This window comes from Phyllobates terribilis, unplaced genomic scaffold, assembly GCF_046119375.1.
Source record: "Phyllobates terribilis strain yellow unplaced genomic scaffold, ASM4611937v1 Scaffold_11__3_contigs__length_659146591, whole genome shotgun sequence".
Classification (NCBI taxonomy): domain Eukaryota; kingdom Metazoa; phylum Chordata; class Amphibia; order Anura; family Dendrobatidae; genus Phyllobates; species Phyllobates terribilis.
In genome coordinates this window covers 439,970,899-439,986,101 of record NW_027362771.1, presented here as the reverse complement: position 1 = coordinate 439,986,101, position 15,203 = coordinate 439,970,899, and the positions used below count along the sequence as shown (strand labels likewise).

Below are 15,203 nucleotides of genomic sequence, written 5' to 3'. Positions count from 1 at the left end.
GGTACTCTCACAAGGAGTGCAAAGTTTGGGAAGATGCTGAGGGAGTACATTGCCGACCGTACCAACGTCCTCCGTGATTCCTCTGTGCCTTATAATTATTGGGTATCCAAGCTGGATACGTAGAATGAACAGGCTCTCTATGCCTTGGAGATCCTGGCCTCCCCTGCCACCAGCGTTTTATCAGAGCGGGTTTTTAGTGCCGCTGGTGGAATTATAACTGATAAGCGCATTCGCCTGTCAACTGAAAATGCTGACAGGCTGACTCTTATAAAAATGAACAAGGGCTGGATTGGGACCGACTTCTCAACACCGCCGAATGATAGCAGCGTAACATAAACTCAAATCCAGTGTCTTTTCTTGGGAGGTGTATTCCCAAGCATCTTTTCACACCCAGACATGGGTATACGCTCCCTGATTTTGGCTATTTGCTCTTGTCCTCCTCCTTCTCCTCATCCTCCACCACCATATCACCAGGGTGACCGTGGTCCATGATGCAACACCCACATAATTTTTTTAAAGGGTGTTTATGATGCCAGTAAAAAAAAAAAAATGTATACAGTATGTTCATGTATACCCCCCAGAGGTAAATGTTTGTCAGCCCATACACTTAGTGCATGGGCATTACAAGTATAGGAGGCCCGCTCCTTTCTAATCGGAACATTTTTTTATGAGGCCCTCCTCCACGTCTCTTCCAAGGGTCATTGGAGTGCATCCAAATTTTTGGCAACCCTTGCATTCACTGCATAGGCCAACACTATGGGAGGCCCACTTCCTAATAATGGGAACATTGTTTTGAGGAGGCCCTCTGACCTCCATGTCTCTTCCAAGAGGCATTGAAGTGCCTCCAAATTTTTGGCAGCCCTTGCATTCACTGCATAGGCCAACACTATGGGAGACTCTCTCCTTTCTAATGGGAATTTGTCGTTACTGTGGCCCTGCTCTATGTCTCTTTAAATTCTTAGTGGGGTTTTTCCTAAATTTGCTCAGCCGTTGGACTCACTGCATACCCTATAACTGTATAGCAGAATCTCTCCTTTCTAATGGGAATTTGTCGTTACTGTGGCCCTGCTCTATGTCTCTTTAAATTCTTAGTGGAGTTTTTCCTAAATTTGGTCAGCCGTTGGACTCACTGCATACCCTATAACTGTATAGCAGAATCTCTCCTTTCTAATGGGAATTTGTCGTTACTGTGGCCCTGCTCTATGTCTCTTTAAATTGTTAGTGGGTTTTTTCCTAAATTTGGCCAGCCGTTGGACTCACTGCATACCCTATAACTGTATAGCAGACCCTCTCCTTTCTAATGGGAACATGTCGTACTTGTTACTGTGGCCCTGCTCTATGTGCCTTTAAATTCTTAGTGGGCTTTTTCCTAAATTTTGTCAGCCGTTGGACTCACTGCATACCCTATAACTGTATAGCAGACTCTCTCCTTTCTAATGGGAACATGTCGTACTCATTACTGTGGCCCTGCTCTTTCAGAGTCCCTCCATCGTCAATGAAACAGGATGTGTCTAATGATGTGTCACACACCACATTGCCAGATAAGGTTGTAAAATGTTAAAATTACATTTCCCGGTGAATGCATTTGCCTTAAAAAATAACGTAAAAAAAAACAAACAGTAGGATCTTTCTTTAGTATAAAAACAGAGTCGCCAATGTAACCACAATGTAATCAAATTGTTCCGCTCATGCACCTCCTCCTCCACTCTGAAATGACCCCATCAGTTACAAGCTGAAATCACTGCAGCACTGCCTTGGCCAAGCGGCAACAGGCTGTGCTGAAGATAACATGCTTAATTGACAAACCGCCCAGAGCTGCAGAGTTGTTGAAAGCTGTAACACAGCAGCATGATCTGTGGCTCTCACCGCTGAACATACAGCCAGGCATGGTTGTGTGTGACAATGGGTGGAACCTGGTGACAGAGAAATGACAGCCGGAGTAGATACGGTTTCCCTCTATGCCAGTCCTTTCACCGAGCTAAAGAATATGGCTGTGGTGAAATACAACTCCCACTGTGAAGCTGTTTCAGATTGAAAAACATTGTGCCCACCAGAGGATTTGATTCTGAGGGCTCACCTTTCTCCCCCGCTCAAGAGCCCCATAGCAGCTGCAAAGTTAGCGCTATCATGAACTCTCCTGATGTAGAAGCCAGTGATTCTCTGGTGGGACCGTCCAACCCTGCCGAGAAGCAGTCCTGGCTAAGAAAAGTGTGTGGGAAGATTCCCATACACTCTATGGCTGCTTTTTTACTGAGGTGGAAACCCATGCAAACATGGGGAGAACATGCAAAGTCCTTTCAGATGTTGTCCTTGCTGGGATTTGAACCCAGGATCCTAGCGCTGCAAGGTTTCAGTGCTAACTACTGATCCAATGTGCTGACGTTCACCCTCTAATATCTAACAGGCTGGAGAAACTTGCACCTACTGCCACTCTACCTTCAGCTCCTTTGTGAGAAACTAATGTGTTTGGGCAGCCACTCAGTCTACCAAATAAAATTCTTGACAAGGAAATTGGGGGTGGCTTCGCTACTGTTACTGGTTGCAGTGCTAATTCCACGGCGTCGTACCATAGTTTACTGGAAATATTCGAGGCTGGTAGGAGGCAAGCAAATTCCCACAGAAAAGTACCAGCAGTAGTGTTCAGGGACCCGCGCTTGTAGAAGGCGGAGACAACACCGGAAGAAATAGTGACGGCTGGTGACAGAGTATGGACACGCATGAGGCATGAAGTTGTGAAAAGCTTCCGCCTCCATGAGCCTAAAAGGCCACATTGCAAGTGCAAGCAGCTGCCCAGAAGTCTGGCAGTTTAGTATTGCAGCCTGTGGGTAGGTGGCTGGCTGCATACTTGCGCTTGCATTCCAAGTAACAGAAAACTAAGCAGATGGTGGCCTCTATCATCATCATGGCCTCACCTCGGCACTATGTACTCTCCTGAAGGAGAAGCCAGGGCCCACCGGAGGAGTCTCCGGTTTTCTGGTGGGTCCGTCCAACCCTGCCGAGAAGCAGCCCTGGCTAAGAAAAGTGTGGGGGAAGGTTCTCGGACACTCTATGGCTGTTTTTTTAATGTGGATCAGACGTGCTTATGCATGTTATTTCTCAAACCGGATTGCAGATCAGGCCATTGCCCAACCGAGAAGTGCAAGTTGATGTTGGATGGGCTGCCATTGCTTCTGCAACAAGCTGCTTTAGAGGACTTCCTGGGAGAAATGACACCCAGAGAAGATACGGTTTCCCTCTGTGCCAGTTCTTTCACCGAGCTAAAGAATATGGCTGTGGTGAAAGAGAACTCTCAGCAAAAAAAGCTGTGGACTGGCTCCGTACCGTCCCTGGCCACATTCACCTGTCCACGTATTTGTGGTTAGGTAGTCCTTCCTAGTAAGTGCACTGGGGAGGGCACGGGTAATGTTGTGGGACCCGTGCTTGTGGAAGGTGGAGACAACACCGGGAGAAACAGTGGCAGCTGAGGACCGAGTATGGACACCCGGCCGCCGCCGGCATGAGGCTATGAAAAGCTTCTGCCTCCACGAGCTTAAAAGGCCACATTTCAAGTGAAAGCAGGTTTAGAAGACTTCCTGGGAGAAATCACAACTGGGTAGATATGGTTTCCCAAGTCCTATCACCAAGCTAAAGAATATGGCTGTGGTGAAATACAACTCAGCAAAAAAAGCTGTGGACTGGCTCCGTACTGTCCCTGGCCACATTCACCTGTCCACGTGTTTGTTGCTAGGCGGTCCTTCCCAGTAAGTGCACTGTGGAGGGCACGGGTAATGTTGTGGGACCCGTGCTTGTGGAAGGCGGAGACGACACCGGGACAAATAGTGGTGGCTGGGGACTGAGTATGGATACTCGGTCACCGCCGCCATAAGATTGTGGACAGCTTCCGCCTCCATGAGCCTAAAAGGCCACATTTCAAGTGCAAGCAGCTGTCAAAAATTTGTGGAGGAGTATTTTTGTTTTTGGTTATTTATTTTGCCTTATATACAAGTCATTACCCTGGAAAGGATGTTCCTTAATATATTTCCCAGGAAAATCGATTTTGGTTTCGTTTTTGTATGTTTTATTGTGAGTCCGTAAAAGTGGCGTAATACTCTGACAACGTTGTTGACAGCAGTGATCTGGGAGTCAGAGGTGCTTCCAGGGGTCTTCCCCATGCTGTTCCCATGTCATTTGAGCACTGTTCCCATTGATATGGGCAATTTTTAGGCCCTCTGCAGACCGCCGGGGAGAGCCGCCTGAAAAATGCTCGAGTTTCCCATAGACTTACATTGGGCTCGTTGCTCGGGTCGAGCACCCGAGTATTCCAATGTGCTCAAGCCGAGCAACGAGTACCCGAGCATTTTAATGCTCGCTCATCACTAGATATTATCCAAATTAAACAAATTTCGGGCCTTCATTGAAGGCACTCCAATTATTGGAGGGGACCTTAACACTCCTCTGGAGCCTTCTCTGGACTCCTCTTCAAAAAAAAGTCATATCTCCCTCAGGGACCTAGCTAAGATAAAAAAATCACTACATACACTCTCACTCATTGACATATGGAGATTTTGTCATCCCACTGAGCCAGACTATTCTTTTTTCTCTCAAAATTCCTATCATAGGATAGACTATGTTTTCCTACCCAAGTCTCTCCTTTCACCAACCTTAAATCAGAAATACTTCCTTCGGTTCATTCTGACCATTCAGTAGTCTCGGTTTGCTTCTCGCTCTCTAAACCCCATTCTATCCACCGCACATGGAGACTGAACGAATCAATCTTACTGTCTGACGTCAATAAAAAGCGCATCCAAACCACCCTAACCAATTTCTTCGAAATCAATGCAACACTAGAAATCAAATTCTCAACCGTATGGGAAGTCCAGATATCAGTGATCCGAGAAGAATTGATTTCCATGGCGTCCTACATAAACAAACAACGCAAAAAACATACACAAACCCTTTACAAGTAAATAGCAGATCTAGAAACACAACACAAAAGAACTCTGATACATCAAACTTTGGAAGCAATTACAGCTAAACGCCAACAAGACTTATCAAATAAGCAATCTGCTAAACAATACCTTAATTGGAAAAATCGGATGTTTGTACATGGTGATAAGGCTTCTAAATTGATGATGTCCTTAATTAAAATTAGGCAAGCCCGAACTTATATTCATACTCTGAAAACCTCCAGCGGCCACCGTACAACAGATCACAACATTATTACATCACAATTCTTAAAATACTATTCAAATCTATATAACCTTTTTGCTGACAAATCTGCTCAAGAAAAAACTAGGAAACGTTTAGACATACCATCCTTCTTAACAAAACTCAAACTACCAAAAATTACTAAGGACCAACAAGTAGCACTTTCTAGGCCATTTGATATAAAGGAGGTTAGGGCTATCCTGTCAAATAGCCCCAAAGAGAAGGCCCCGGGCCCTGATGGTCTCCCTATTACATATTATAAGACCTTCTCCTCGATACTTGAACCCCATCTTCTCAATATGTGCAATGGAGTACTCCAGGGTGAATCCTTTCCTCCCCAAACGCTTGAAGCCCACATCTCTCTCATACATAAAGAAGGTAAAGATCCGGAATGTTGTAGTAACTACAGACCGATTTCTTTATTAAACGTGGATTTCAAAACTTATGCTAGTATGCTGGCAAAACGTATAGCGGAATTTTTGCCAAAATTGATATCACCAGATCAAACTGGTTTTATTAAGGGAAGGGAGGGTAAGGACAATGCCTGGTGAGTTCTCCACTTGCGGCAGTACTCTATCCACCATAAACTTCCACTGGTGCTCTTAGGCACCGATGCAGAGAAAGCTTTTGACAGGGTAGACTGGACCTTCTTACAAGAGACACTTAATAGCTTTAATTTTCCTTCTGTTGTGACATCGCCAATACTCCAAATGTACTCTCATCCCTCAGCTAAAATTAAAATCAACAATTCCCTCTCTAATCCTTTCACCATTCATAATGGAGCAAGGCAAGTTTGCCCCCTTTCACCACTTTTATTTATTATGGTGATGGAACCCTTGATTAAATGCATTAATTTATGTGAGGACATAGTAGGGGTCAATATCGATGGCATCCACGATAAAACCATGGCCTTCGCTGGTGACCTTCTCATCTCAATGACACAACCCCACAAAGGGATCCCGGCCCTTATGCAGATTCTAGACAAATATGGTTCCTTGTCCAACTTCAAAATAAATCTTTCCAAATCTAAAGCACTGGGAAAAAACATACCAATACACACCATAAACCACTTTAAAACCCAAATCCGGTTCAGATGGCCAGAAAGTCACATCACTTATTTGGGCATCAAGATTAGTGCATCTTAGAAAGAATAATAATATTTAAACTTAACTATAAACCTCTTCTTGTTACAGTCCCAGACTACATAAAGAAATGGAGGGCTCCTTATCTCTCTTGGTTTTGTAGAAAAAACCTAATTAAAAGCGTTATTTTACCCAAATTCATTTACCTTTTTCAAATGCTTCCCATTTCTCTGTCCAAAACATACTTATCCAAAATTAACTCACTCTTTTTTGATTACATTTGGAACAAACACCGACCAAGATTGAACTCTCTAAGTTTATCGCTCCCCAAGAGATCGGGCGGTATGGGAGTACCCAATATCCATAAATACTACCAAGCCGCCATACTCTCCAGAACTACGGACTGGATCAGAAAACCGGGGGAGAAGCTATGGCTCTCCATAGAAGAACATATATCACCTATAACACTGTGTTCAATAATACTGTCTAACCTTATTTTAACACATAAAATTACATTTCACAACCAACTAACTAACCCACACGACAGTCAAACGTTGGTTAACAGTCACTGACTCTTTAGCTCCCCTCCTATCTCCATTATCTCGAGCATTGGACTTCCTCACCCCAAGCTTAGGAAAACCCAAATCACTTAATGCAGAAAGACATAAATGGTTTTCTACTACCCCAGACCTTTGTTGGAGGTGTGAAAAAGATAAAGGATCATACTTACACTTATGGTGGAATTGCCCGGTTATTCAAAGATTCTGGAAAATGATAGCTCAAACCCTATTTGAATTACTACACATACGCCTGACCTTAACCTCTGAACACATTCTTAAACCTCCCAATTAAATCGGACAAAAAGTTTCCATCTAAATTTGTCTCTTTTGTTCTATCGGCGGGTAAGCTGCTCATACCACCTCTTTGGCGTACACCTGATTTACCAAGCAAGAAGCAATTGCTTCTTAAAATCGACCAATTATTCCAAACTGAACAACTGGCAGCCTTGTCAATGCAAAATCTCACCTCCTTTCCTTGGGTTTGGACTCCTTGGCAGAAATTTAGAAACTCCACCTCCTACCTATCCTCTATCACATAAACCGTCTCAACATTTTAATATATGCTATTTTTATTTTTAACACCTCTTCATACAGTGACTGGACCTTCCCCCGCCCCTCCCCCCTCTTCACTTTCCCCTCTCATTCTCTTCCTCTTACCTTGTCTGTTCCCCCTTTTATATCCAAGTTTTCTCTCTCCTCATTACCCAGTTGATTTTTTCATTCTCTTATTTCTTTTTTACGCATCCTTATCCTTGTTTTTCTTATATTGTCATTACTTATATATAGAGGCAATTACGTCTCTCTTTTATGTTATACATTGATCATATATTCAAATTGCATCATCTGTATTACTATGTTTTGCTGCAATCTTCATGACAAATCCGTGTACCTACATTTCAAATATTTAAAATTTGCTGTACACTTTTCTTTATACGATTTGATTCTGATTGAAAAATGTGTGTATGTTATTTATCTGTTGTGTCTATTTCTTCAATAAATAAAACAATGAAAACAAATACGTAAAGAACTGCAATATCTACTAGACACAGGAACATTTTTTGTAATGATTCTAAAAAAAAGGGATCACATTTTTTATCATTTACAATATAAATATTTATTCATGAGACCAATCAATTCAATTTTAAGTCACTGGTTTTAGATACTGCACATAATCCTGTGACAAGTACGTTACTAAATTAGGGATTCAGTATTATTTTTATTGTTCTATCTCCATAGGTTCCTGGAGAAGAAGATGAAGACTTGGATGTAACCAAACATTATGTCACTCATATACCTGAACAACTGAGGGAAATCAAAGAAAACTGATGCATTTGTCAATATCCTGGAGTAGCATATCATGCAAACCGTGCCTTGTTTTTGTACCAAGTTTTTTTGCAGTTGATCGTTATAGATTTTGTTATGGTTAGTCCAAACATGGTGGATTTGCTGTAATTTTGTGGAGTACATTTCACACCACAAATCCACAGAAAATTGAAGTTAACACATGAATAGCATTTTACGTGCGCCATCCATATGTAACAGAAACACAAGCATGCTGTAAATGTTTAAATCTGCAACATGCGCAATCTGTAGATAAAATGTCATTTATTTTCAACACAGATTTCACCCCTTCAATATACTGTTGGTAAAATCTTGTGAATTCTGCAGACCAAGTTGGACTTCGCATTAGTGTGTCTAATTATTGTTGTTTCTGAAGATGGATGAGTTGCTTCAGTTAAAATTAACCTGTCATAAGATTCTTGCTGCCCGCATTACTTGAATCAGACACTGGCTGCATTATTGCATCTGTGTTTGCTTTAGGTCTCATTCAGACGTCAGTGTTTTTCACATATGCAAAAAAAATGGTACCGGTGTCATCAGTGTTTTGGATCAGTGTTTCATCGGTGTTTGGTCTGTTTGGCCATTTTTACCTTCAGTATGTCATTAGTGTTTTTCATGGATGGATAAATAAATAAATTGCCTAGCTTCTCCTACATATTACAATGTTAAATACAGACAACACACGAATGACATACTGTTCACTGACGCCATCCATGTTCTGTACCTGTTTTTCACAGACCCATAGACTTATATTGGCACTTGTTCTACGTGATACTGGAAAAAATGGGCATGTCTCTGTGAGTTTGGCACCAGCACACAATTGATGAAACAAAATGTGAATAGCACCATAGATTGTAATGGATGCATGTTCTATCCATGAACAACACAGATAGAACAGGTATGTGCAAAAGATCGTCTGAATGAGGCCTTAGAGAGAGAAGGTATATTGTGAGAAATAACATACCTTAAAAATCCAGCTGTGGACTATACATCTCATACCAGGTTTCCTTTAAAGTAGCACCCCAAAAAAACTTTTTTACACATATAAAGCTTACTCTTAATGTTCTAGCTTGGTAATTTGTTTAATCCCAGCTTAGTTACATTCATACATTTCCCCCTGCATTATATGCATTATAGGCAACTGTTTCATGTGATCTGCAGTCTGATAACTAGTCTAGTTCATGTACTAATGCAGTCAGAAAGTCAATCTCTGAATTCCTTTAAAATACAGGATGACATAATCACCAACTAAATGCCTACTGGCAACTTTCAGACGTCTCTCCAAGCAGCTTTACCCTCCGTGTTCCCCTGTATGCATACCAGCTGTCAGGCAGAAACCTATCCTCAGCAGGTGGCAGAGGACTCTGAAGCTCCAAAACATACAATATACTAAGGCTCTGTGTACACGTTCAAACTCATTACTTTGCCACAATTTTCAAAAACCATTGCAAAATCATTGCAGTTTTATTCATGATTATGGCAAAAAGAATAAAAAAAAACACAAGCAAACGCACTGTGTGAACACAGACTAAAACACTGCAAAAAGTGTCAAAACGACATTGCTGTGCACATGTTCCATCTTATGCCACACCTTTTAACAACTTCAGGGTATGTAAACACTGAAGTGGTTAAAAGTAGTAACATATTCATTCTTTGGGCGGTTTCCGCTAAGAAACCACTTGTTCTCTATACTTCACAGTAGAGGTCAAAAGACGTCAGCGGCAGAGCTGCCGCAAGCATGAAGGCAAAACCGCCCGCAAAGTAACTTCAGGTTAATAACTTCAAAGAAAAACTTGCCGGCTGCCCCACCGTCTGAAAGAAGCCGTGTGCACTTGGCCTTAGACAGTTTAATGAATTCTTTTGACTCTAGAGAGGATAGCGATTCGATGTCACTTAGCCATAAAATAGGAGCAACTGCAATGTGATAAGACCGCCTTTACAAAGCCACAGGCATCATGGGAAATGTAGTCTGTATTAGGGGAAACCTATCAGAGAGGAAGAAGAAAACAAAATGGCAAACAAGAGGAAATGAGAAAAAAAATAAGAAAACAATTGCTAAATGAATAAGTGAAAAGGTAAATAGTGAGCTTCATATCAGTGTGACTGAAGAGATCTGTGCCATCTGCACGGTATTACACGGTATAGCATTTTAGTGTGTTTATTAATAGAAAAGTTTAAAAAAAAAGGATTTGAAAGTAAATATCTATTAGTGAAATTACAACTTATCAGACCACTGTCTTTATTTAGTATGTCATACAAGTATTTTTCCAAATATACAACACAATAAAACTAAAACTGGTGCCCATTTCTATAGTATAAAGACAAGCAATCTAGGAGTGATCACACCTGGTTTGTAATAATTTAATTTTTCTACTTGAAATACAGACGTTTGAAAATGATATCTATTCCTTCACGTCACGGGTAAAAACAGACAGAGGAGGGCCCCTGTGCAAGAACATTATAGGGGCCCTTTACAGGTCCTTATAATGCAATGTTTCACCTGCTTTGGAGATGTAAATGGCCCCTACTCAGGTTTTACCAATGATATGCCTGTCCCTGCTACACTTTATAAGTAGTAACACACTAAATACGGTAGATGGACTGTAACAGGTAAATTACAATTGTTGATATTTTGTAAAAGAGTGTTATTGTAAACTAGTGGTACATGCGAAAAGTCTATGATGCAATGTCAAGTTTAAATGTGATGTATTTGTAAGGCGGCGGGTCTGCTCCTGATTTTCTGACATTAAAAGGGTGTAACCATGAAACACATTTTTACATATCCACAGAATATGTGATAAATGATCATTTAAGACCCCACCTCTAGGACCCCTGACAATCACTAGATTGGGGGTCTTGATGCTTTTCACTGTGGTTAAATTGAATGGAGCAATATGATATCTATGGCACTCATTGATATAATGGAATGCTGTACCCAGCTACCTTTGTAGACACTAGACAAGAATGAAACAAAAGTGCGACCAGGATGCGCCATTTCTATATGACCACAGTGAGGATCAATCTGATTTGGGACTCACATTCTGGTAATGAGGAGGGAGAGCAGGCAGACATTTAATCCTGTGGATGGGTGATTTATGTATTTTGTATGTAAACCACTTTAACTTTTTTTCACAGAAGAAAAGTGAGGCTTGTAATGTCATCTATACCTATACAAATGCATGGGATTGGAGCCAACATAATCAACACAAAGCTGTTTTCTACAGTAAAACACAATATTTTTGGGTAGTGAAAGGTTTGCTGTGTTTGGGTATCAAAGAAATTGGTAGCAGATTGCTACAAAGTTAAATTAGTTATCCAGCTTTTCTAAAATTTTTGGAAAGAGCTTCAAATGTTATAAAATCATAAAAAACCCTCACTGCTTCAATCCCTTAACAATCCAGTGCAGATACTTTGGTGGTTTCTGTCAGTCATATGACCACTGCAGCCAATTGGCCTCAGCCAAGCTGTACTTACTGTCATCATGACCCAGCACTGAACGGTGAAGCCAGTAGTGCCATCTGCGACCACTGAGGCTACTGTTGACTGCAGTGGTCACATTCTGGTAGGGACCACTGTGGCATCTTTCCTGCACTAGTGCGGAATGGGAGGAATATGTAGTGTTATTTTTTTTATTTTATAACATCTACAGCTCTTGTTATTTTTTCCTGAAATTGGATAACTCATTTAAAGGGATGTTCTGAAGTTTGGAAATGATCCCCTATCCATGTGATGGAGATAACTTCTCAATTGCTGGGGGTATGACAGCTTGGACCTCCACCAATCCCGAGAAGCTCAGAGCCCCATGTGAATGGAGCGTTAGTCAATAATACGCACCTATAAATGCTGAGATAGAAAGCAGGGCTAAAGTTTGTAAAATCAGCTTACACATTAACTCTTAGGATTTCTGATTTATAAATGCACATATTGCAATACCACTAACACTCATCTACATGCAGATTTTTTTGTCACCTGATGAAATATAAGGTCCTCTACTCAATGCTGCCACCTATCAAGGAATAAATGTGCAATATTCTTTCTAGTGACAACATATCAATGTCCAGACTAAAGTTACTGTTGTTCAGCTCCATCCTGAACGTATCACAAAGCAACCACCCAGTGACAACTGTCTCCACTCCAGAGATGGTGCTTGGCAAGAAATGATAGTTTTTGAATGTATTCATCTGTATCACAAGAGCATGAATAAATATATTTGATATTACTCCAGTGTCATGTTCTAAGTATTACATCTAGATTCTCCTCCATATTGATATCTAGATACCACTATATTGGTAAAAAAGATGATGATACAATATAATTATTAGTCTAGTAATCACCTGCAGCAGTCACGTGTGCTGTAGTCATAATATTATGGATGCAGCCTGTCAGCTAAGAATGGAGCTGTAATGAGAGGCAACATTAGACCAGTGGAAGGATTGGTATATCTGAAAAAAAGAAAACTCCTTTCAAGCGACTGTACATGCAACCAAAACATATTGATTCCCAAATATATTTGCGCACGCATACTCATCCTATATTACACAGAAAAACTGATACACAATAAAACTGATATTTATACACACTAACACACACAAACACTGATATATACAGTACAGACCAAAAGTTTGGACACACCTTCTCATTTAAAGATTTTTCTGTATTTTCATGACTATGAAAATTGTACATTCACACTGAAGGCATCAAAACTATGAATTAACACGTGGAATTATATATTTAACAAAAAAGTGTGAAACAACTGAAAATATGTCTTATATTCTAGGTTCTTCAAAGTAGCCACCTTTTGCTTTGATGACTGCTTTGCACACTCTTGGCATTCTCTTGATGAGCTTCAAGAGGTAGTTACCGGAAATGGTTTTCACTTCACAGGTGTGCCCAGTCAGGTTTAACAAGTGGGATTCCTTGCCTTATAAATGGGGTTGGGACAATCAGTTGTGTTGTGCAGAAGTCAGATGGATACACAGCCGATAGTCCTACTGAATAGACTGTTAGAATTTGTATTATGGCAAGAAAAAAGCAGCTAAGTAAAGAAAAACGAGTGGCCATCATTACTTTAAGAAATGAAGGTCAGTCAGTGCGAAAAATTGGGAAAATTTTGAAAGTGTCCCCAAGTGCAGTTGCAAAAACAATCAAGCGCTACAAAGAAACTGGCTCACATGAGGACCGCCCCAGGAAAGGAAGACCAAGAGTCACCTCTGCTTCTGAGGATAAGTTTATCCGAGTCACCAGCGTCAGAAATCGCAGGGTAACAGCAGCTCAGATTAGAGACCAGGTCAATGCCACACAGAGTTCTAGCAGCAGACACATCTCTTCAACAACTGTTAAGAGGAGACTTTGTGCAGCAGGCCTTCATGGTAAAATAGCTGCTAGGAAACCACTGCTAAGGAAAGGCAACAAGAAGAAGAGACTTGTTTGGGCTAAAGAACACAAGGAATGGACATTAGACCAGTGGAAATGTGTGCTTTGGTCTGATGAGTCCAAATTTGAGATCTTTGGTTCCAACCACCGTGTCTTTGTGCGACGCAGAAAAGGTGAACGGATGGACTCTACATGCCTGGTTCCCACCGTGAAGCATGGAGGAGGAGGTGTGATGGTGTGGGGGTGCTTTGCTGGTGACACTGTTGGGGATTTATTCAAAATTGAAGGCATACTGAACCAGCATGGCTACCACAGCATCTTGCAGCAGCATGCTATTCCATCCGGTTTGCGTTTAGTTGGACCATCATTTATTTTTCAACAGGACAATGACGCCAAACACACCTCCAGGCTGTGTAAGGGCTATTTAACCAAGAAGGTGAGTGATGGGATGCTACGCCAGATGACCTGGCCTCCACAGTCACCAGACCTGTACCCAATCGAGATGGTTTGGGGTGAGCTGGACCGCAGAGTGAAGGCAAAAGGGCCAACAAGTGCTAAGCATCTCTGGGAACTCCTTCAAGATTGTGGGAAGACCATTTCCGGTGACTACCTCTTGAAGCTCATTAAGAGAATGCCAAGAGTGTGCAAAGCAGTCATCAAAGCAAAAGGTGGCTACTTTGAAGAACCTAGAATATAAGACATATTTTCAGTTGTTTCACACTTTTTTGTTAAGTATATAATTCCACATGTGTTAATTCATAGTTTTGATGCCTTCAGTGTGAATGTACAATTTTCATAGTCATGAAAATACAGAAAAATCTTTAAATGAGAAGGTGTGTCCAAACTTTTGGTCTGTACTCTCTCTCTCTCTATATATATATACATACACACAGTCATGGCCAAAAGTGTTGACACCCTTGAAATTGTTCCAGAAAAGTAAGTATTGCTCCCAGAAAATTATTGTAATTATACATGTTAATTTCCTTTGTATGTATTGGAACAACACAAAAAAAAACAGAAAAAAGGCAAATTGGGCATAATTTGACACCTGCAGGACAGCTTGAATTTCTTTGGAACTTGATTGCGGCTGCTTATCAACAATCCAGACTATTCTGTGTCAAAACTGGGATAAATTTCTGGGAGAAATACTTCATTTTCTGGAACAATTTCAAGGGTGCCAACACGTTTGGCCATGACTACAACTCCTCTATATAAAGCACCAAGGTCTCAGCTGCAGTCAGCATGGACCAGGATCATAGAGTTTATGCAGATAAGAACAGCTAAGGAATCTGTGCACCTATGATACATATAATTGCAGTAGGACCTTGCCTGAGAACTGCCATCTCACTTCACAGGAACTGTGTTTGCGGCAATTGTATGGAAATTGCAATTGACCCTGTGTTCACTCTGTTTTCTGGACTATTTGGAGTGCACCACATCACATCACACTACCAAGAAGCAGAGGCAGTGGTAACTTCCGTACACAACATGTTATACTTTGGCGCCACAAACAGGATCATGCTGAAGTAAAGGTGAACTAGAAATCCCAGCCAATAGTGACTGTAGAGCCTGATGAACTTTATTGAACCATATAAGTGCATGTATAATGTGTTTATGGCCTCAGTGAGATCGAGTGCAGCCCCGGAAGGAAACCCAACCT

At 41.2% G+C, this 15,203-nt stretch overlaps 1 protein-coding gene across 2 annotated transcripts in view; it reads left to right on the top strand.

Moving 5' to 3' along the window:
* RHCG (Rh family C glycoprotein) overlaps positions 1 to 12,109 on the top strand; it is a 222,534-nt gene extending 210,425 nt beyond the window's left edge. For both annotated transcript variants that reach the window (XM_073653258.1, XM_073653257.1), the window contains exon 10: positions 8,066 to 12,109. In XM_073653258.1, the coding sequence (XP_073509359.1) occupies positions 8,066 to 8,155 (90 nt within the window). In that variant the 3' untranslated portion in view covers positions 8,156 to 12,109. The remainder of the gene's footprint in view (positions 1 to 8,065) is intronic.
* The last annotated feature ends 3,094 nt before the right edge of the window (positions 12,110 to 15,203 follow it).